Source organism: Podarcis vaucheri (assembly GCF_965113315.1).
Source record: "Podarcis vaucheri genome assembly, chromosome: 13".
NCBI classification, from domain to species: Eukaryota; Metazoa; Chordata; class Lepidosauria; order Squamata; family Lacertidae; genus Podarcis; species Podarcis vaucheri.
This window is the reverse complement of record NC_138751.1, coordinates 35,252,238-35,275,048: the sequence shown is the minus strand read 5'-3', so window position 1 is coordinate 35,275,048 and position 22,811 is coordinate 35,252,238. Positions and strand designations below refer to the sequence as shown.

The following is a 22,811-nucleotide window of genomic DNA, read 5'->3' as shown; positions in this document are numbered from 1 at the left end:
AAAAGTGAGTGTTATAGTGCAAAAAATACAGTACATTTTTAGCCCTCCAAAAGTTTAAAAACCACAGAAACATGTAAGTTTGTTTCGTTAGAAAGATGCAACAGCTTGGAAATGCCATATACAGTGGTGCCCCGCAAGACGAATGCCTCGCAAGACGGAAAACTCGCTAGACGAAAGAGTTTTCCGTTTTGGAGGTGCTTCGCAAAACGAATTTCCTATGGGCTTGCTTCGCAAGACGACAATGCCTTGCGAGTTCCTGTGGGTTTTTTTTCCTCCCCCCCCTTTTTCTAAGCTGCTAAGCCGCTTATTGGCTGATCCGATCAGCAGATAAGCCGCTAAAAGCCGCTAAAAGCGCTAATCCGTCAATGGGCTTGCTTCGCAAGACGAAAAAACCGCTAGACGAAGAGAATCACAGAACGGATTCTTTTCGTCTTGCGAGGCACCACTGTATCAATGGAACACAGGCCACAACCAAACAACAAGAGCCAGTGTGGTGTAGTGTTTAAGAGCGGTAGTCTCATAATCTGGTGAACCAGGTTCACTTCCCCGCCCCTCCACATGCAGCTGCTGGGTGACCTTGGGCCAGTCACACTTCTCTGAAGTCTCTCAGCCTCACTCACCTCACAGAGTATTTGTTGTGGGGGAGGAAGGGAAAGGAGAATGTAAGCCGCTTTGAGACTCCTGAAGGGGAGTGAAAGGCGGGATATCAAATCCAAACTCTTCTTCTTCAACAAGGCTGTGACAGTGTTGCCTGGTTGACCCAGCAAGCTACCAGTTGAACTTGTTCATTGAATTTCCAGCGGATGTTTTAGTCATTGAATCGGCCACAAATTGGTCAACAATCCACTCCTGTGCAACAGAGGTACATACATAGTGCAGAAGTAGGGTGGAGTAGCTTTTCTGCTTCTTTAAAAACAATAAAGGAAGTGGAAGATCTGTGGGGGAGCATAGGAAAAGAAGATTTATAGGAGGCAGAAATGATGAAATATTAGTGAAATTTTGTGTTTGCAAGTTCCTTTACTTAGCAGAGTTTTACATTCCCCTTTTAAACACACAGTGGATAGCTGGTTGCATTCTTACTTAAGCCTCTTAATATTAGATTCCTGGTAATTCCCTTATATCCCTCTTAAAAAGAATAGACAAGACACAATCTTATGTAAAGTATATAAATGAAGTTTACTCACACATTCAGTTCACAGATGGATCTCTGAAGGCAGACTTAGTTACAGAGCATATACATGTGGAACTACCCCATATAGCATATACATGTGGAACTACCCCATATGAGGGTTAGTCCCAGTAACTGCAGACTAGCAGTCACTGCAGCTCACATGACGAAAGCAAGATGGAGAAGGGAGAGTGTGCTGCCTGTCTTGCCTTTTTGTTACCTGGGCAGGTAAGGTCACGCCCACCTCTAGTCACATGCTAAAGGAAGTTTGTCCCAGCCCAGGAGGAAGCAGGAAGTTCCAACTGGCTGGACCAAACATCCCTTTGCATGTCCACTCTAGGACTGTTGTAGTTGCCTGCTATCTGTCTATCACATCCCACAGATCTTTCTGCAATTTACCCAACACTTTATTTAACTTCATTATCCACTTCTTCAGTGTTCTCTTATTTCCTAATCCAAGGTTGCTTTAACCAGATAACCCATTTATTGAGCATTTGTCCTTACTTGTTTGCAACAAAATTTGTAGGGATGTTAGATGAGGTCAGCTATTTATTGCACCCTCATTCTCATTTGTTTGCACAGCGATCATACAATGTTGCAACTTTCCAGTGTGTTGCCCTTATCACAAAAACACCATTTTGTTTTCCTAAGAGGGAAACACATTCGCTGCATGAGATCTACTTCATTTAGGTATAAAAATATTTAGATAATGGTATATTATTAAAAAATCAAAGTGGCTTACAACAGCAATGTTCATATAGGGAAAAAAGCCATATCAAAGTTTAAAATCAATGACCATTGACTAACTATTAAGGCATTTCCTTAATTGCCCGCATAAGCTTGGCAGCATAGAAAAGTTTTCAGCAGGTGTTTAAGGGTGAAAATGGACGGCATCTGCTGAATCTTCTTCTTTTCTTTTTTTAATAACATAATAACAACAAAAAATAACAACAACAACGAAAGGATAAGAAGAAAAATGAAAGAGAAAAGTTAAGGTAAGAAAGAAGTACATAAAATAGTGGGTGATAATACACCTTTGTGACTTCCCTCCACCAGTACTCATCATTCAAGTTCTTATTTACATTGCAAATCATGTATCACTACATTATTTCTTTTAGTATACTATTATGTTATCAATACAACTTTACGAGCTTAGTCTAAACATATCAGCATGTTTTTAGAGCAGTGTTTACTCATGTACATTTCAAACCATAACCATTGTGACCTTAATTTCTGGTCTTATTGCCGCAGTTAATTTTGCCAATTCTATAAATTCTGTTAATTTATACAGCCAATCCTCTTTTGTGGGTATATAATTTCCTTTCCAGTTCTTTGCAAGGAGTAACCTGGCTGCTGCAGTTGCATAAAAGAATATTCTTTTCCTGTGGTATCCCATCTCCTACTATACTTAATAACTGCTGAATCTTCATTGCACAACCTGAATTTGCCAATATGTGACTCAATCCCACCTGGAAACACCCTAAAAATACGTTTCTAGCTAGTGCAAGTAGAAAGGGAGGTCCTATAGGGGGTTTCTTGCAGGCATCAGGTCGGCCAGTGTGAGAACAGGATGCAAGGCTAGAAGGGGGATTGGCCCGATCCGGCAGGCTCTTACAATGTTCTTACAGTGACCCAGAGGTGTTCAAGGCATTGGGTCACAACAAAAGGTAAAACCTCTGTGAGATTAGCTTGCAATGTGCATTATCTTAATAATGTTATTTGCCACACCTGTGGCTGGGTGGGGTTGGAGGCTCACAGGTGCTTGGAGGCTGCACCTCTGGGGCTGGAGGTGGAGCATGTTATTCTTCAGTAGGAGATGCAAATATATTGTTCTGACTGACCTGTCTTAGTGGAGTTGAGAGGTCTATGCTTGGCTCTTCTCCAGTGGGGAGTTTTCTCAGAATGGAAGCGGGTTGTTTTCAGTTCCTCCAGAAGTTATGGAGGTGAGTGGCTTTTGAAATACTTATGTGGTGCTTGGGGTTCTTTATGCAAAAATAAAAGAAGAGGGAATAACATGAAGGGCTCCAGTTTCTTTCCAATACAAGTGGATTTTTACCTATGAGGAAATGCGACTTTTACACTTAACTTGGAAGGCATGTTGTGTCAAGCTCGAGTGCTTCTCTGTGATGTGATACTAGCCAAAAAAAAAAATCCCTTACTTTGGGACATTTTCTTAACTCACATTGAAGCCTTACTTCTGGATCCTTGAGCCTGAGCTCATTCGCCCGCTGAACTCTTGGAACACGGAGGAGACAAAGATCACCAGGGAACGGACTTCCTCAGAGAAAAGAGTTTATTGTATTCTGCGCAGAGGCAGCCAGCGGGATAATTCCCAAAGACTGGCCCACCTACATAGCACTTGGCAAGCAATTTTATACTTTAGCTACACCCGTCCCTCTTTCAATCAACAGGCAGCTTCACCTTCTTTACCTTATACAACTGACTTCCTTATTCTCTCCTTTGTTCTTTTCTTGGACCATATTTTGTTAACCTTTCTTTTACCTGCCTGACACTTCCTTATGCATACATGACACAAGCTATTGCAAATCAAGCTATTACAAATCAAGCCGTTGCTAATGGAAATTAAGCCCTATCTTCCTTTAACATTAGTTGGTGTTACCATGTATATATTGTACGCTATCTGATTGTAAATTAAGATACAATTCAGTAGTGATGTAAAAGTGTTGTACTCATATTGTTAGCCTACCGTGTGGCTTTTGGGTTGTCATTTGTGTTGGATAGCTGAATGAGGAGGGGGTTGCTGTGGTGGGGCTATTTCTTAAGAGCTGCAACTCTTGCAAATTGAAGGTTGGCTGAAAACACAAAGTCCTGCGAAGAATAATGATGCCCATTTGCCTGGAGACTTTTCTGCACACCATCCCATTTTCTTGGCATTTGGGACTTCAGCTGGGATTTGGAATTGCAGAGAATTTCAGGCGCTTGTTTTATGTGTTTAACTTTAAAACTGTTGGTTTTCCCGTGCAGGAGGTTTTATCAAACTCGGTGATACAAAATCATTTTCTGATATGCATAGAAGTTTCTTTTGAGTGTTATCTTTGTTTCCATCTGCATGTTAAACAAAGGTGAATGGCAAATATCTTTGACTTTGGTTGCATGTGGTGGGAGAGGTATGTGCCGCTTGTATAATGCATACACATAACGATCAGAAATTACACACGTAAATAGGATCCAAAATGCAGTTTTTGCCACATGCAAGTTACCATTTTCTGGGTGTTAGAAAAAGAAAATGTTATTGTAACCGCTTGTAAAATTTAAAATGATCCCTTTTCCTGCTTTTATGAAGGTCACCCCAAGACATTTTGGAGCTGGAGGTGGGGAATCAAATGCCAACTTCTCCTACTAATTTAATATGGGGTTGTGCACAATAACTAAGAGGCACCCAGGGACATGGAATCAATGTAATACTCCTATTTGTATTTTCAAAGCATAGGGAATTTTCAGTTTTCGAAAGGAGAAATTGTAGGACAGCAGAACTTTAAGAAAGCCCTTTGAACAAGGAAGAATTAATGCAGGCACAAGGGCTCACAACCCATAATAAGTGGGATGGTATGGATGAACCATAAGTAAAATTCCGAATGTGAAGATTGCAAATATTCTGAAATGCCAAGAGTAGTATTCTGAAATGTAAGACTCGCCCTCCCCCCCCCAAAGGTTTTGGAACTGGTATGATTATTCGCATACTGGCTTATAAGAACATACAAAGGATAAGTACCATATTTTTCCCTCCATAAGACGCACTTAGTTTTTAGAGAAGGAAAACAAGGAAAAAAAGTATTCTGAACGAAACAGTGGATGTATGATTTTTGTGGTTCATGCTGTGGCCACAGACATGTGATTTGACGGTGAGTTTGGGGTGACCCAATGCAAAAATTCTGAGGATGCATGTGGATCTGTGCTTTGTCACCAGGTTTTTGCACCATTGTGGCCCCCTCCCAGGCAGCCTGCTTTATCTCTAGGGTTCCTTATCTCTCTCCCTGATCAGCAAACGATCCGCGGCTTTGTTTCAACACCCATTTCCCTCTTTCAAAAAAAAAAAAAAAAAAGCATGATCTGCTTTTTGCCCCTGGGCAATTCATCTCCAGGAACCATGCATTCACTCCATAAGATGCACAGACATTTCCCCTTACTTTTTAGGAAGAAAAAAGTGCATCTTATGGAGTGAAAAATACAGTATGTTGCAAGCTGCATTTTCTTATTTGCAGTGACAACTTCCCAGCTGTGACTGCTTGACTTTTAATCTGCAAAAAGGTAATTCACTGAATTTAAGGGAGTGAATTCTCGGGAGCCAGATTTATTACATTGTATGCACTGTGACAACAAACAATATTGGTACCTTATAAGAACATTTAGCTGAACAGTAAACACTGGGCTGGCTTGGAAACTGATCCTGTCCTCTGCTTTCTTACAGACTCAAGTGCATCTGTGTGATAATCTTCAGTTTATGTGTTGTATTCTATGTCTCCATGATGAAAGGGCGGCTAACTGATATCAAACTGGGGTGGGATGAAACTCCATTGTCCTTGAAGCTTTTGCCAGAAGAAAAATACAAGTCCATGTTCTTGTTTGATGGAATTTGGTAAGCTCTGCAAACGCAATTTCTTATTTTTAAAGTTTTTTCTTTCTTTTTTAAGGCATGAGACCAGGGAAATCCAACTCTCCCTCACTTCGGAATCCCAAATCTTTCAGTTTAAATGTTGCTTTTCACTGTGTGATTAAGCCAATGTTGATGCTATGCTATTCTCCACCCTAGTCAAGGCTAACTACTTGTGACCCCTGCTCAGTTTCCCCCCCCCCCCTGCTAACTTCAGTTTTCAAAACAGGTGTCTTGTTAAAAAAAGAAAAGAAAAAATAAAGAGAAAAGCACAAAACTTAAAACTGCTAAATTTATTTTGAATTGCAAGAATAAGTAATGCAACAATCTTTCATTATATTTCTCAAATGCAAAAGGAAATGTTTTAGCACAGAGATAATTTTGAATAATCTTATGAATTGTGATGGTTTCTCTCGGCCACAGCTCACTAGAAAAATGAATACATTTTAAAAAATAAGATTAAGATGTGACTAAGATTTAAAATTAGGTACATTTTCACTTTTTACGTATACATTGCATAACCAACAATCAACTCTACGGTCTATTTCATATATGCAGAAAAAGACGATTCTAATTATTAATCACTTCAAAAATTATATTTTACTTTTTATATTTGGGAGAATTTCATCAGAAATTTATAAAATATGACAAAAACTGCATACATAAAAAGAATTCTAATTGTGGATTACTTTTAAAATTATGATATTCTTCAAAATATGAAGTAAAATAACAGAAACGTATGAAATATAACAAAAACTAATCGGTATAAAACTGTACCCCTCAAAGGTCAGTACTGCAACCCTCTGAGTTCTATATCATAGGCACCAACCATGGATGAAACTGTTATATTTACTAGGTTAAAAAGGTAAAGGACCCCTGGATGGTTAAGTCCAGTCAAAGGTGACTATGGGGTTGCGATGCTCATCTCGCTTTCAGGCCAAGGGAGCCGGCGTTTGTCCACAGACAGCTTTCCGGGTTGTGTGGCCAGCAGGACCAAACTGTTTCTGGTGCTGCAGTTGCTACTCAGAATAGTGGTCTGTGGGCAGGGACATCAGCTGCTGGTCCCTGGTTATTTTACCACAACCCAGGTTAGATGGGATGCTTAAGGGTACCAGACCCTGCAGTTGGAGGGAGGTGGGGTTTGCTGGTCCATCACATCAGAAAGCTTGAGAAACACTGATTTACTGGAAAGGAGGACCACTTGCTTCAAACTTGCTTCAAAGCAATAAGCTGTTACACTTCTACAGTACAGTTAACAACTTATTCCTTTGAAGCAAGTTTTCAGCCCATCACAAGTGCTTCATTCAGGCCTTTTGGTGTACAGTGACAGTCAGCTTGTTTAAATAAAAAAATTCCTTCCAGTAGCACCTTAAAGACCAACTAAGTTAGTTCTTGGTATGAGCTTTCGTGTGCATGCACACTTCTTCAGATACTTCTTCAGCTTGTTTGTTTAATACAGTGGACCCTCGTGTTACGTACTGCTCTGTATATGTAATTTTCGAGTTGCAAAAGTGGCAAACCCAGAAGTGTACTTTTCTGGGTTTTTCTCTTGCACATGCGCAGAAGCGACACTTCTGGTGACAGATTTTTTCGGGGTGGGTTTAAGTTGTGGGTTGACATAGCAGACGACACAGAGATTTCTCCAAGTAGTTCTTTATAAGTAAGCTGGAACTGAACTGAACAGCAAACAGCTCAGCCGGCCTGCTTTTATAGGCAGCCGGCTGTCAACATTGTAACAACAACACCCCAGGGTTTCCCACCTAAATTAACTTACGTGGACCTGAGTGAAAACTATATACACAATACCCCTGGTGGCCAGGGTGAGAACTTCAATACATAATACACACGGACCCCCAAAACGAATTAAATTTGTAACCAGAGGGTCCACTGTATAGTATACCCGAAGGAGCGTCTCCACCCCCATTGTTCAGCCTGGACACTGAGGTCCAGTGCCAAGGGCCTTCTGGCGGTTCCCTCACTACGAGAAGCCAAGTTACAGGAAACCAGGCAGAGGGCCTTCCCGGTAGTAGCGCCCACCCTGTGGAACGCCCTCCCATCAGATGTCAAGGCAATAAGCAACTATCTGACTTTAGAAGACATCTGAAGGCAGCCCTGTTTAGGGAGGTTTTTAATGTTTGAAGTTTTATCATGTTTTAATATTCTGTTGGGAGACCCCCAGAGTGGCTGGGGAAACCCAGCCAAATGGGCGGGATAAAAATAATAATTTATTATTATTACTACTACTACTACTTGCTTCAGACTTGCTTCAAAGGAATAAGCTGTTACACTTCTACAGCGCAGTTAACAACTTATTCCTTTAAAGCAAGTTTTCAGCCCATCACAAGCACTGCAGTCCTTCCTCTTCCTCCTTGGTGACTGTCAGCTTGTTTGCTTTATTATTTTCAAACTTTATTAAGTCAAAACACAGCTCTGACTCTCAGCTTCTGCCTCCCAACTCCTAGCTTCCTCTCGGCTCACGTGGCCGCTGGCTTTTGCCCTTCACAAGCTTCCAAAGAAACTAGCTTGACTAGTTCAGCAATGGAATTCTCCGTTCGATTTTAACCATTGCAATATCCGGGACCCCAGGAATTGGAAGGGACTTTGGCATCATGCAGACCAAACACAGCCCTGCCCCCAAAATCGCAGCAGTGTCATAAAATTGTCATTGACTTCCTTGTGAGGCAATCGTTTCTGGGTGATGAATATGCATCTGACAAGCTCACTTTGCTGGTTGTTCCCTGGCACGTTAGGATTTTTATATCGGCTATCATAGAAGCATTTGGATCTTCTAAGTGGCTCCTATGCTCTTGTTTTGGTATTAATTTATTGAAATAATGTCAGTTATGAAGATATAAAGTGATACCGGGGGTGGGGGGCAGAGGGAGAAAAATAAGGAAAGAAAAAAGAACAAAAATGTGTGGAAAGGAACAAAACGCAAATGAACAAAATGTACAAAAACACAATGTAACGTACACCCATACATTCTTATATACGATGTTATTATCCTAGTACTTATGTAGATAATGATAGTCTACTACACTCTGTATAAATTCATTCCAAATGTTCTCATATTTATCCAAAGCCTACGTCTGTAAGCATAAGTCTGATCATAAGTTGCGAGTGTTGTCATATAGACAGTATATTCCATATCCTCCTAACTGAGTTTGTCGTTTCCAGAGTCGCCTGGGATTTCAAATATTTTGATCCTAGTATTGTCCAACCAACTAAAGGTATATTCTAGCGTTGTCCATGTCAAAAAATTAAGACCAGCAATGGGTTTCCAATATTTAATACTTGGTATAGTGGTGTAGTTCCAAATTCTTGAATTTGTAACTGCATTCTCTGCAGGGATATTCTTGGTGTTGTTGAGCCCCAAAGACATTTCCTAAACAGGCACTTTATCTTTTGGAAATATGATCCACATATAAAAACTGGAAGTCATTTCAGAATATAAATAAATCTGGGAATAATACTCATGCACTCACCCTTGCCCAAAGGGTAAAGTTCAGTGATTCCCACCTATCAATATCTGAAGAAACCTCTTTTATTAATTTATATTACCTGTGACTGTGTTATATCTCTTGGTATTAACATACCTAAATATTTAATAGATTTGGAACAAATCCAGAATTTATGCCAAAATCTGATTACACATTCATTCAAGGAATAGCGACTCCTGTGCTGTTCTTGTTGTGATTGGGAATTCGTAAATATTGTTCGTGTATTTTTGTATACACTCAAAGCTAGTTTGGAAACCAGAGTTTTCAGTTCTATTCTGAGTTTGCTTTATTTATTTGTACTTCATTCAGTTTATTACAATTAAATACATCATACCAGATGGGGAATGGGGATGGGGATGTCTGGTGCCTAGTATCAGAAACAAAAGGGTTGGAAAGGAAAAGGCAAAATCTGAACAAGACAGTGCTTTTTTTTTAAGTGTCTCCAGCTACAACTAAGCAAAAGTAGTTCCAAAAATCAAACTAAGACTGAAACTGAAATGACAGTTTTGCATACTGCCTTAGAAGTTGAACAGTTTTCAGAACATAACTTGGCCCTAGAATACAAACCAAATTAAGTTCTTCAGGATCAAGGATTGAAACTCAACGCATCTGAAAATGCTATAATGCCAGGGTGTGTCAGAGGTTGCCTGAGCTCTTATATCCCAGCTTGATCACAGAGATCACTGGCAGAAATGTCATCGCTGAGGCTCTTTTGACAACAGCAAGAAAATGAGCCTTTAGTGCAGGGATAGGCAACCTGAGGCCCAGGGGCCGGGTGCAGCCCAATCGCCTTCTCAATCCGGCCCATGGAGGGTCCAGGATTCAGCATGTTTTTACATGAGTAGAATGTGTCCTTTTACAGTGGTACCCCGCAAGATGAACGCCTCGGAAGATGAAAAACTCGCTAGACGAAGGAGTTTTTCGTTTTCTTAGCCGCTTCGCAAGATGCATTTCCCTATGGGCTTGCTTCGCAAAACGAAGCTTGCCCCACAAGCTCCGGGGATAGCGGGGAAGTGCAGTGCGTCTTCCCCGCTGTCCCCGGACCTCTTTTGAAGCAAGGGGCAGCGGGGAGAAGATCGCTTCTCCCCGTTGCCAGCCCCGCAATCTCCGGGGACAGAGGGGAAGGCGCGCGCGCCTTCCCCTCTCTCCCCGGACCCCTTTTGAACCAAGGGGCGGCAACGGGGAGAAGCGATTCTCCCCGCTGCCCCTTCCCTTGCTTTAAAACAGGTCCAGGGACAGAGGGGAAGGCGTGCGCGCCTTCCCTTCTGTCCCCAGAGATTGCGGGGCAACGGGGAGAAGCAATCTTCTCCCCACCGCCCCTTGCTTTAAACAGGTCCGGGGACAGAGGGGAAGGCGCGCGGCACTTCCCCTCTCTCCCCGGACGGTCTCCATAGGAACACATTGATTGATTTTCAATGCATTCCTATGGGAAACCGTGCTTCGCAAGACGAAAAACTCGTAAGAAGAAAAAACTTGCGGAATGAATTAATTTTGTCTTGCGAGGCGCCACTGTATTTAAAATGCATCTCTGGGTTATTTGTGGGGCCTGTCTGGTGTTTTTACATGAGTAGAATGTGTGCTTTTATTTAAAATGCATCTCTGGGTTATTTGTGGGGCATAGGAATTCGTTCATTCCCCCCCCCCAAAAAAAAATAGTCTGGCCCACCACATGGTCTGAGGGATTGTGGACTGGCCCCCTGCTGAAAAAGGTTGCTGACCCCTGCTTTAGTGTATTCAGCCCAGTCCTGTGCAATACTCTGCCAATAAACTCAGGAAGAACTTTCTGTGTCAACTTTTAATTGCCTGCTGAAAACTTCTGTTCCTCCAGGCAATAAAGACTGCACCTTCTGCAATGGCTACTTGAAGTCTGTTTTCACCTTTTAATGGTTTTTATTGCACGGTTTTGTGTTTTTATTGCTGTAATGCTCACGAGATGTTGGACGAGGTTTGTGGCGCAGTCAACCCTGGAGCATCATCACCCCCTAGGCTCTCCCTCTAATTGTACCCTTTCTTACAGGCTAACCTTTCTCCTTTCCGGGTACATGGGTGTTGCTACATTCGGTCGATGGTTTCTGTTTTTTCAGAACAGGGAAGGAATTTTCCCTGTTCTGCAGGTTTTGCCTTCCCTGTAGCAATTGTCTCAACTCTGGCGGTTTTAGGCCTTGGGCGGAAACCTTTAGTCCAACAATCGAAGGGGTGGTGTGGTGACTTTCTCCATTTGCAGAGGCAATATCGGGGTTCCCCGTTAAAGGGGTCTTGAGGGGAGTCTCTGACCACAAACGCACATCACTGGGCCATAGAATTTACCTCAGCAACGCGGAAGGGGGGCCAGCTGTGTAAACACACATTTTGCAGTGTCCCCATGTTCCCAACTGACCCTGTCTTGCCTCAGACCCCCAACAGAGAGAACACAGCGAGGGGCTGAGAGGAATACACACCCAATGCCTAAGCCAAGGTTTCCTACATCTGAAATTTTTAATAAAGTTGTGGCCATTTTAATCCCAAATATATTGTCATGTGATTTCCTTGATCCGTGGTTTGGCTCCCAGAGGGTGGGTAGGACTGCGCCCTGGCACGCAAACTGCTTCAACATATTTTTATGCCACTGTGTGTATATTTTTTTATAAAAGAAATTGTCATTTGAACTACAGTGATCCTGCCACTTGGCCTAATTTTCTGAACAAATGTGATAGCCATGTGCAACAAATTTTGGTGGACTTCCCCAAGATAATCATAAAAGAATATTCTCCATCTATCTTTTTACACAGAGAGTTGCCAGTGGAGAAACTATTAACGGCCAATAGTTCCAGTGTTCCCTGCCAATAAATGTGTGTTCTCTTTTTGTTGCAAACTGTGTTCTTGTAGCATTTCTGGAATGACCGCTCCCCACATCAAATGGGGGGGCGCCTTTTGCGTGGTCGCGCACAGCCCCCCGGATCCCAGTGCGGCTCCTGGTAGTTCGGGCTGGCTTCATCCTCCCCAGGCTGGATACTTGGAGGTCTCCGCCTACCTCAGCCAATCGCCCAGTCCCGCCTGGGGAGGCGTTGCCAGGGAATCAGCCAGGTAAGGGGAGGGACCACCCTGCCCACACAACAGAAGGTGAATCCTACCTCCGAAGATCAGTTGGCTCCAGAGCTTCTCCCACCCTGCCCTCCCTCAGTTAAGTCTTCTTTGGCAGGTTAACCTCTTCTCCACAGGTACGCAGGCGCTACTACGTGAGGGTCGCTGTTGAAGGGCCGGAAAGGAATTTTCCTGCATTGGCAGGTATTGCCTTTCCCGTAGCAAAACGTCACAACTTTGGCGGTTTCAGGCCTTGGACGGAATCCTTTAGTCTATCTTCCTAAATGGAAGCGGTGACCCACGCCCCCCCCTTGCGGCGGTGATCCCAGGGTTCCCCGTTAAAAGGGTCTTGAGGGAAGGCATTGGCCATACGCCAAGAGGTTGTCATTGCTCTCCCCTCCAATGGTGGCGAAACGGGGGGGGGGGCTCTCTGCTTGAATATACATTCTCCAGAGCCAGCCCAATCCCCACACATTCTGGATAACCCTGATGTCTCCCAGATCCACAGGTGGGGCCTGGGAAGGATAAACGCCCAGTGCCTGAGCCAAGGTCTCCCTACATCTGGAATTTAATAAAGTTGTGGCCAATTTTAATCCCATAGCACGTTGTCTTGAGTCATTATTCCGCTTGGGGGTCGCCTGGGGTTGGGGGCACTCCGCCTGTCCACGCAATATACAAATATGTATTTACTATAAGAACATTTTTCTTAAATTCTCTTTAAGTTTTATACTTTGTGGACAATTCCTTTTATTTTATACGATTTCAAGCATGGTTGGGTCTCCTTATAATGTAAGATGTTGTGCAGCTACTCACAAAAGGTAACTTTATTTTATATTAATGGCCCTTAACTTTTATTTTTTTTCTCTCCGGCTTGCCCCTTTCCTCCCTGTCCAAAACAGGCTAGGACCAAAAAACCGCTGCGAGTGTGTCGGAGCCAAAAAGCTGACAGTCTATCAGTTGGGGAACTATATTGATAAGGATAAGCTTGCTGCTGTCACAGAAAGGCGCGAGAAGGAATTTGTGGATTATCAGCGAAGGTAATGTTAACTTATCCACGTGAACCAGAACTGCATTTTCAAGAACTTTACAACGTAACTGGAAGGGTTGTGGTGGGTCATAAGGGTTATCTTCATGGATTTGACCAGGGATGGGGAACCTGTGTTCACCTGCCTCCCTGCTGAAATTGTACTCTAGCTCCCATCAGCCCCAGCCAGCATAGTTGATGTTCTGGGATAGGGGCAATCACAACTGGAGTGTCACAGGTTCCCTATATCTGGATTAGGCAAAAAAAATGTTGTTGCCTCCACATCAGAATTTTAGAGGTCCATGCAGTACTTTCCCAAAAGCTCCAGTTCCTTGCAGTTATAATTAACTTGGTCTCCCATATAAATGCCACTTTCCCCAGCAGCAACAGCATCTCAAAATAAAACCTGGACCAACCGTTAAAAGCCTCTTGAAACCAACGTAATTCTATGAGGTTCATTTGCGCTCTTCCTTGAAACGAATGCTCCTTTACAAATGAGGGTCCCCAAATCAAAATCCAGCAGCTATCATCGCATCTGATGACATTCAGTTCTAAAAGTTAATAGTACTAAAAGTTAGTTTGTCATGCTTTTGGATGCAAACTCCCATCATCCCCACCAACATTGAGCAGGGATGATGGGAGTTGCTGTGCAGAAACATTTCAGAGCACCACAGGTTGCTAGAGATTTATAATATATAATAACAAATTCAATTTAAAACACACACACACACACTCATTTTCCTTTCAAACAGAGTTTGAGCCTTAGTGCAACATACTACAGTATTCAGTAACTGGATGTTGGTTACCTCTGGGCCTGGCATGCAAAAAAAAAATTGCCTCATGCTTTGCCCCGGCTGTCCTCAAGTAAAGATGGGAAGGCCTGGGGGGAAAACTGGAAAAATGGGGGGGCAGGTTTCCCCCCGTTTTTCCCCAAGGCCATTTTTTAGAAGTCCATGAGGAAAATGACAAAGAGGAAGAGGAAGAAGAAATCGAAAATGATAGCAGTAGTTCAGAAAATGAGATAGAATAAACTGCATGTATATGTTGTGTCTTGGTTTTGTTTTTGTTTTTGTTTCTTCAAAGAAAACACTACTCAAAGGGTAGACCTTCTATGGAGCTTAAATATTGAGGTGGACCTTAACTTTATTTGCTGTTGGTGCTGAGGGGCAAATCTGATTATTTTTTATGTTGATGGTTTCTTGCTTTTTTGTTGCTTTTGAGGGAAAGGGGGGGTTACCTGTTTTATTGCATGCATAATACTTTTATATACACTGTGTTTCATGCAATTTGTAAAACTACTCCACAGTGAACTTTGTTTTTCAATTTTTCCAAAATTTTCATTTTCTCGGGGGGGGGGGGGACAAGGCGGACGGACGTTTGTTTTCTCATGGCTTCAAAATTTCCGGAAATTTTATATCTCTAGGTTTCCCATGCCTGGTTATAGGGGAAATTGCCAGTTGGCACTAGCAGGCGTAGGAAGGGAAACAGAATGGAAGGAGACATGCTTGAGGGAACTGAGATAATGGAGAAGATTTGGCTTAGTTCTCCTTATTTGCGCACCCCTTTTCATTTTTTAATTAATTAACTTTTTTTGCAAATTTATAAATAAATAAATAAAGAGAAAGCAGGAGAAGGGGAAAACAGGGAGAGGAAAAGCCCACTGGTTTGCAATAACATATACAATTAGCATCTCTTCATCCATTTTAAGTTACACATGTTGTTGTTGTTTAGTCGTTTAGTCATGTCCGACTCTTCGTGACCCCCTGGACCAGAGCACCCCAGGCACTTCTGTCTTCCACTGCCTCCCGCAGTTTGGTCAAACTCATGCTGGTAGCTTCGAGAACACTATCCAACCATCTCGTCCTCTGGTGTCCCCTTCTCCTTGTGCCTTCCATCTTCCCCACCATCAGGGTCTTTTCCAGGGAGTCTTTTCCAGAGAGCCAGTGTGGTGTAGTGGTTAAGAGCGGTAGTCACGTAATCTGGGAAACCGGGTTCGTGTCTCCGCTCCTCCACATGCAGCTGCTGGGTGACCTTGGGCCAGTCACACTTCTCTGAAGTCTCTCAGCCTCACTCACCTCACAGAGTGTTTGTTGTGGGGGAGGAAGGGAAAGGAGAATGTTAGCCGCTTTGAGACTCCTTCGGGTAGTGATAAAGTGGGATATCAAATCCAAACTCTTCTTCTTCTTCTTCTCTTCTCATGAGGTGGCCAAAGTGTTGGAGCCTCAGCTTCAGGATCTGTCCTTCCAGTGAGCACTCAGGGCTGATTTCCTTCAGAATGGAGAGGTTTGATCTTCTTGCAGTCCATGGGACTCTCCTCCAGCACCATAATTCAAAAGTACCAATTCTTCGGCGATCAGCCTTCTTTATGGTCCAGCTCTCACTTCCGTACATTCCGGATGTACGGAAGTTACACATACAAACTGATATACGCCATCCAAATGTCTTTGTAGGTAGCCAAGTGAAATTGAGGTGGCTTGTGACAATGCTTTTTATAAACACCAATCCCCACAGCAGTGCGGGATTCCAAGGGTCTGGGCTCTCACTCAGGGTTCGTGTTTCCTTTGGAAATGAGGCACAGCGGAGACCGGGGTGTCTTTAGTATATATGGTTTATTTACACACATATACAACCTGAGCCTATAATGGAGGAGCTTACAGCGTTACACCCCAGGAGGGTTCCGTTTCTCCCATTCCTGCAGCCTTGAATTCCAACTGCCCCCCCCCTTCAGCTTGCTGCGTTTACCAAAATGCACCATTTCACATTACAGAGAAACTGTAATCTTAAACCTCTACTACGACTGCTACTCACCTTTGTCTCTGCGAAATAACACAGAGTTCAGGGAGGAGGGGCCGCACCCCTTTGCCTTCTTAGCTCATGGCTCTGCTGCCTGTCTTTGGTCCCTTCTAATGGCCCATTTTCTCCCAAGCAATTTCCTGGTAGGGGGCAGGAAACCTGGGCTGTGTTTTGACACTGTTAAATTCAGCACCTGGCAGCCCGTCTTAATACTTCAAGCTTTGGTTAACACCCAGTAGATCCAGCACTATTAGAGAGAGGAATTTAGCCGTCGGGTGAGTCAAGGCACACGCAAACCCATAATAATATGTTCACATGTAGCAAGAGCATTTAGTTCTTCAGTCCATTGTGTAATAGGTGGCGAAGGTTTATCCTTCCAGGCCTGAAGTATTGAGTCTCTCTTGTGGAAAATGTGGCTGACAACTCCTGAGGCAAAGGTGTGTTAGTCATGAGGGTCTGTGGGTGCTCTTGTGCGGTTTATAGGATTACCAGAGAGACGTTGTGAGAACAGCATGTTGTATTAGCTGGAACATGGGCCACATTCACAATATATATTTCAGGCACTAATCATACCCTGCAATGAAAACAGGGACGTCCTTTTACTATTACTATTTTACTATTATTATTCCCCACCCATCTGACTGGGTTGCTTCCAACATATATGAAAACACAATAAGACATTAAACAAATTTGAACATACCCTATGCAGGGCTCCGTTCAGATTTCTTCTAAAGGTTGTCTAGTTACTTATCTCATTGACTCGAGGGTTGCATAACTCCATACCTTCCAACATTTTTTGGATGAAAATAGGAAAAACAGAGGGACATGGTTGGTGCTGTGGGCTAAACCACAGAGCCTAGGACTTGCCAATCAGAAGGTCGGCGGTTCGAATCCCCACGACGGGGTGAGCTCCCGTTGCTCGGTCCTTGCTCCTGCCAACCTAGCAGTTCGAAAGCACCTCAAAGCCCCTTGCCGATTATGCCACATTAACAGTTATGGCTCTCCCTCCCCCCTCCCCCCAATTATGAGAGCTCTAGTTCATTAAGGCTGCTGAGAGTAGTCAGGAGACCCCTGTTCCCCACACAGAGCTACAATTCCCAGAGGGATTTTTTGTCAAACCACTATGCCTGAGGAGAATTCTGGGGGGGGGGGGGGAATAACTCTTTGCGGCTGTTTACACATTTGCATTTATTCTGTATCTCACGCACTCCCACCTCTGATTTGGAAAGTGGTGCGTGCATGTCGCTAAGCACAATAAATATGTAACCTGCCTTGCCTTGTGAAATACTGTGTTCTGACGCATTTTCCCACAAATCGCCTTCAATCCTACTTGAGAAAAAGAATGGCCTGGCTGTATTTTAAGTTGTCAGTTTCTACGCAGCCTTTGTTATGATCTATAATTAGACCTAGTCGCTGTACAGTATTGTGATGTTGTTCAAGCCTGCAAGTTAATTATCCCAGAGAAAACGGGGCCAGTTGCTCTGCTCAAAGTGTGTATTTTGGGCAGGTGGGCTATTTTTTATTTTACTTTTTAAACAGTTTCCTTGCCTGTGATTCCCACACTCGCAACATGGCTTCTGAAGACTCAAGTCCTGTCTCTTTGCTTTGACCTAGGCATCCCTTCGAGACAAAAGATGTCCTTATTGCTCAGCCAAACACCCCTTTAAGCTATCCGATTCAAGGAGCTGAGGTGATGCCTTTGCACACCATGGTAATTCCAGGTATGTTAACAGACGTAGCTGAATGACATTTGGAAACATTAAACAGTTAATAAAGGTTATTGACCTAAGGCAGGGGTCAGTAAACTTTTTTTTTGAGGGTGGAAATGGCACTTCGGGGGGGAAATGACGATAAAAAAATTAACAAACAGAATCGCCAATCCACGGAACGTCCGTGGGCCGGATCCGGAGGGCAATTGGCCCGGATCTGGCCTGCGGACCGTAGTTAGCCAACCCCTGACCTAAGGCTTTAGCTGGTTCTGTACTGCAGAAATTCTAAGCTGACTAGTTGACATTTCACTTGGTATCAAGGAGACCACAGACAGGGCACCCATACCATGTGTGTCTGTGTTCCTTAATACAGAACAAACAGTTCTTTAATACAGTGGTGTGCCCCGTAAGACGAACGCCTCGCGAGACGAAAAACTCGCAAAACGAAAGGTTTTTTGTTTTCGAGTTGCCTCGCAAGACGAATTTCCCTATGGGCTTGCTTCGCAAAACGAAGCTTGCCCCGCAAGCTCCGTGGACAGCGGGTCTTCCCCACTGTCCCCGGACCTCTTTTGAAGCAAGGGGCGGCGGGGAGAAGCGATCTTCTCCCCGCAGCCCCAGGTCCGGGGACAGCGGGAAGCGCAGCGCGTCTTCCCCTCTCTCCCCGGACCTCTTTTGAAGCAAGGAGCGGCGGGGAGAAGCTATCTTCTCCCCGCAGCCCCTTGCTTCAAAAGAGGGGACAGAGCGGCGCTTCCCCTCTGTCCCCGGACGGTCTCCATAGGAACGCATTGATTGATTTTCAATGCATTCCTATGGGAAACCGTGCTTCGCAAGATGAAAAACTCGCAAGAAGAAAAAACTTGCGGAACGAATTAATTTCGTCTTGCGAGGCACCACTGTACTGAACAAGCAAACATGTCACACAAAGCCCTATGTTTGGTGTTCGGTTTTAGGTCCTCTTGGCATCTAAGGAGCCTGTGATTGGCAAACTGAGGCTAGAGAGTGAAAAATTAGACAAGCAGTTCAAAGGTCACAGAAATGCTGGTGTTCACAAACTGAAACAATTTTATTTCCTTTCAAACTTTTGGACACAGTGGCCACTTTCCTTAAGAGTGCTTATAGCTTTTTGTCTTCTTAGCATGCTGGTTTGGGCTCAATTGTTTCTTTCTTGGGAGAGTATTGCAGCTAACTCCGTAAATCAAGCTTTGCTGGACTTGTCAGGGTGTGGGGAACGGAAAATTGGAAGATGGTTAATGCCAGACCTGTGCTTGCTTTTGTTCTTAAAGGGCTTGGTTTCCATGGAGCAAGTACAGAAAACCTCCAGGTAACTTTGTGTTTTCATTAATTTTTTTAAAAAATAATTTTTATTAACCAGCCAATCAAATCAAATTAAATCACATCACATAAATTCCGAATTACAAAGCCGAATTTTAAATTTTGTTGAGGGGACCCATATTTCAAGATCCGAAGGGGGATTCTGATCATCTTCTTGCTACTGCGTTAATGTCCAAATCAGTCCAAACAGAGTTCATAATTCTATGCAGTCTTATCTTGCTGTTTCCACATCACATCTTGTTCATATATTTTCTCCTTTTCCTTTATGATCTCTTCTGATAGTCTCCTTAAGCCGATAAACACCAATAATAATCCTGTGTGAATTTTCCGTTCTTCCAATCCTCAAATCGAGATGGTTTCCATATAACATCGCCTTCATAGGTAACATCGCTCTTTCCATCATTCATTACAGAACTGTCGATCTTAAGTCCCTCTGAGGAGTTTCATCCACAATATACAAACAGCTCTATTTCTCTACTTCTCCTCTCAGACTTAAGTCCTCCGACAGAACTTCCCAATATGGCAACGATATTTTTAACTGCGTCATTCCAAAGCTCTTATACATTCCACACTCTTCTTAAAACATGCTTTGGTTCGAAAGTTTATCTCCACACAGCCTTAAATCCACAGCTTAAGTCCTTAAATCGACATTCCTGACTTGGGGGGGGGGGTTCTTGTTTAATCACATAAAAGAAAGAAATGAAAGTCCCCCCCCCATCAGCCCCTTTGCCATACTGAGTCTTGGCGTATCTTCTCATAATCTATGCTTGTTCCTCCGACTCATCTTGATTTATCAGAGATCTCTTCTGTTAGCAATCTTTGCTCCCCCTCCTTCCTTGAAATATGTGCATTCCTTCATCCAAATTGTTTCTTTTGAATTTCTTGCAGCTAGTGGCGCGAATCAGAGATGGCGTCCAGGAGCGCCGAAATCCCACAGGAGGGCTTTGTGCCTAGTGCCCCCATCCCCACAAATTCGGGGGTGGTATAGGGCACAGCAGGCAAGGGCAGTCCCCCCCAATCCTTTGGGGGGGGTAGGGAGGCTAATTACTCCCATCATAGCCTCCAAAATACCTCGTGTGGGTCGGAGAGATGTTATTGTCAGCCATCTTCTGATGCGCCCCCTACTTGCCCCCTGTGTTTTCATTAATTATGTTTCATTATATGCTCCCACTTTCTGAATTATCAGACAACGCAGCTGAAAGAATCAATGCATAACAATGGTATGGATAGCATGGTTGAGATTGTATCTGGTGACAAGCATGGGACATACAAAACTAGCAGTCCAGATTCCCCAGGCTCTGAAAGCTGGTTGGGTCTTGAATGTTGTTTCCCTGAGGCATCCATGACCCATCTAAAACATTTTGTTGCCAGAGGAAGAAAACATTATTTATTCCACTGCTTCTTCTTTTTTTAAGGCATATTTCTCAAGTACCAGTAGCTCCTTTTCACATTTTAGAAATGGGTCTTTCTTAGTACAAAATAGGTGACACAAAATAAAAATGCCTCCACATGGAAACGCACCACCGCTGGTAAACACCCAGCTCACAAAGCTTACTCACAGAGCTCTCATAGATCATGGAGTTGGAAGGGATTCCAAGGGTCATCTAGTCCAACCCACCACCACCCCCACACACAATTTAGGAATCTTTAAAAAAAAAATCCTTCCAACACGGCTACTTTTAAAAAAATTATTAGTATTCAATTACAAGCATCCAAAATAAGCCTCATTATATCCATATCAAATCACAATACCAAATCAAATATCAAACATCAAGTAATCAACTTTCCAGTTCTATAATTTTGGTCCCCCCCCCCACATGTGCTAGAATTACAGGTTTGGTAAATTCTTTTAATTCTGCTTCCAAAATCTAATTTAATCCAGTTACATTCCAATCAAAATAATAATCCATATTCTGCAAGTCAGGCATCTCAACTAGATCATCCATGACATGTTGTTGTTGTTTAGTTGTTTAGTTGTTTCCGACTCTTCGTGACCTCGTGGACCAAAGCACGCCAGGCACTCCTGTCTTCCACTGCCTCCCGTAGTTTGGTCAAACTCATGCTGGTAGCTTCGAGAACACTGTCCAACCATCTCGTCCTCTGTCGTCCCCTTCTCCTTGTGCCCTCAATCTTTCCCAGCATCAGGGTCTTTTCCAGGGAGTCTTCTCTTCTCATGAGGATCCAAACTCTGCTTACAAACCTCCAAGGAATTAGAGTCCACAACTTCCCAAGGGAGTCTGTCCCACTGTCGAACAGCTTGCTGTCAGAAATGTCTTCTGGAGTTGTGTCTGAACCTCCTTCCTTGTAACTTGAAGCCATGGGAGTCCTGCCTTCCAGAACAGGCCTTGCTCCATCCTCCATGTGACAGCCCTTAAGATCTTAGAAGATGGCTATCGTATCTCCTCCCAGTCTCCTCTTTTCCAGGCTAAACCTACCCAGCTCCTTCAACTGTTCCTCATAAGGCTTGGTTTCCGGACCCTTGATCTTCCAATCGCCCTCCTCTGTGCACATTCCAGCTTGTCAGCATCCTTCTTAAATTGTGGTACTCAGAACTGGACATCCCCTGATTTCTGACCTTCTGTTTACCCCCCATTTCCTGCTGATGTCCGTTTGTGTATCACCTGATTTAGATGAAAATGGAGGGCTTTTATTTGCTCCTAAGACTTTTTTTGGGACCCAAAATCTCCAGGTGATCCTACAAGCTTCATTTGGTGCTCTCAACACCCTGGCTGATGTATCCCAAGACGTGGTAGGTGGGCGAGGGGAAAAGAAGCTGACCATCTCTACTCCCCATGTGAAGCTACTGAATTACATCCTGGAACACATCACGTACACAAATACAGAGTATCTACTCGATGTTGTGGATCTGGGTGAGTTGGATTGCTATTGCGGGACAAGCATTGATTGGCCTTTGACTTCACCAGCCTGAAATCCGTGTTATAATTATTGCAAGACGCTTTTGAGCAGCGTTGCAGCCATTCTCCCTTTTGAACGAATGCCACAAGGAGGCAGCGAATTACTATCTTTTCAGATCTTGCTTTATTTCTTGATAAAATGCTTTGCGATGTTGAAAATGGCTTGTCCTCCTCGTTTTGAAGACGTGGGGGTGGGGGATTGGAAAAGTTTTGTGGAAGAATATTGCTGCCCAGTCAGAACTCACATTTGAGATGGTTGATTAAAATAGGCACCCTCTAAATAGCACTGAAAGCAGAGAAAATGATAGGTTTCTGCATTGCAGGGGGTTGATGACCTTGCGGTCCCTTCCAGCTCTACAAATCTTTGATTGACTGGGTGTGGACCATACTTCAGTGATGGGGAACATGGTTTGGGTGTGTATGGTCCAAGGTTCAAAGTCCTGGCATTTTTTAAAAGGCTTAGATTTGCAAATGTAAGGAAAAAGGTAAGGTGAAGGACCCCTGGACGGTTAAGCCCGGTCAAAGGTGACTATGGGGTTGCAGTGCTCATCTCGCTTTCAGGCCGAGGGAACTGGCGTTTGTCCATAGACAGCTTTCTGGGTTGTGTGGCCAGCATGACTAAACTGCTTCTGGTGCAACAGAACACCCTGGTGGAAGCCAGAGCACACGGAAAAGCCATTTACCTTCCCGCCGTAAAA

At 43.5% G+C, this 22,811-nt stretch overlaps 1 protein-coding gene across 2 annotated transcripts in view; it reads left to right on the top strand.

Moving 5' to 3' along the window:
- The first annotated feature begins 2,695 nt into the window (after positions 1-2,695).
- Positions 2,696-22,811, top strand: part of B4GALNT2 (beta-1,4-N-acetyl-galactosaminyltransferase 2 (SID blood group)) — a 35,601-nt gene continuing 15,485 nt past the window's right edge. Inside the window, exons 1-6 of one of the 2 annotated variants that reach the window (XM_082194413.1) lie at positions 2,696-2,835; positions 5,598-5,765; positions 13,240-13,377; positions 17,772-17,878; positions 19,150-19,187; positions 21,888-22,068. In XM_082194413.1, coding sequence (XP_082050539.1) covers positions 5,653-5,765; positions 13,240-13,377; positions 17,772-17,878; positions 19,150-19,187; positions 21,888-22,068 — 577 coding nt within the window. In that variant the 5' untranslated portion in view covers positions 2,696-2,835; positions 5,598-5,652. Of the gene's footprint in view, positions 2,836-2,964; positions 3,112-5,597; positions 5,766-13,239; positions 13,378-17,771; positions 17,879-19,149; positions 19,188-21,887; positions 22,069-22,811 lie in introns of those variants that run through there. The other variant, XM_082194412.1, reaches the window with a different exon arrangement.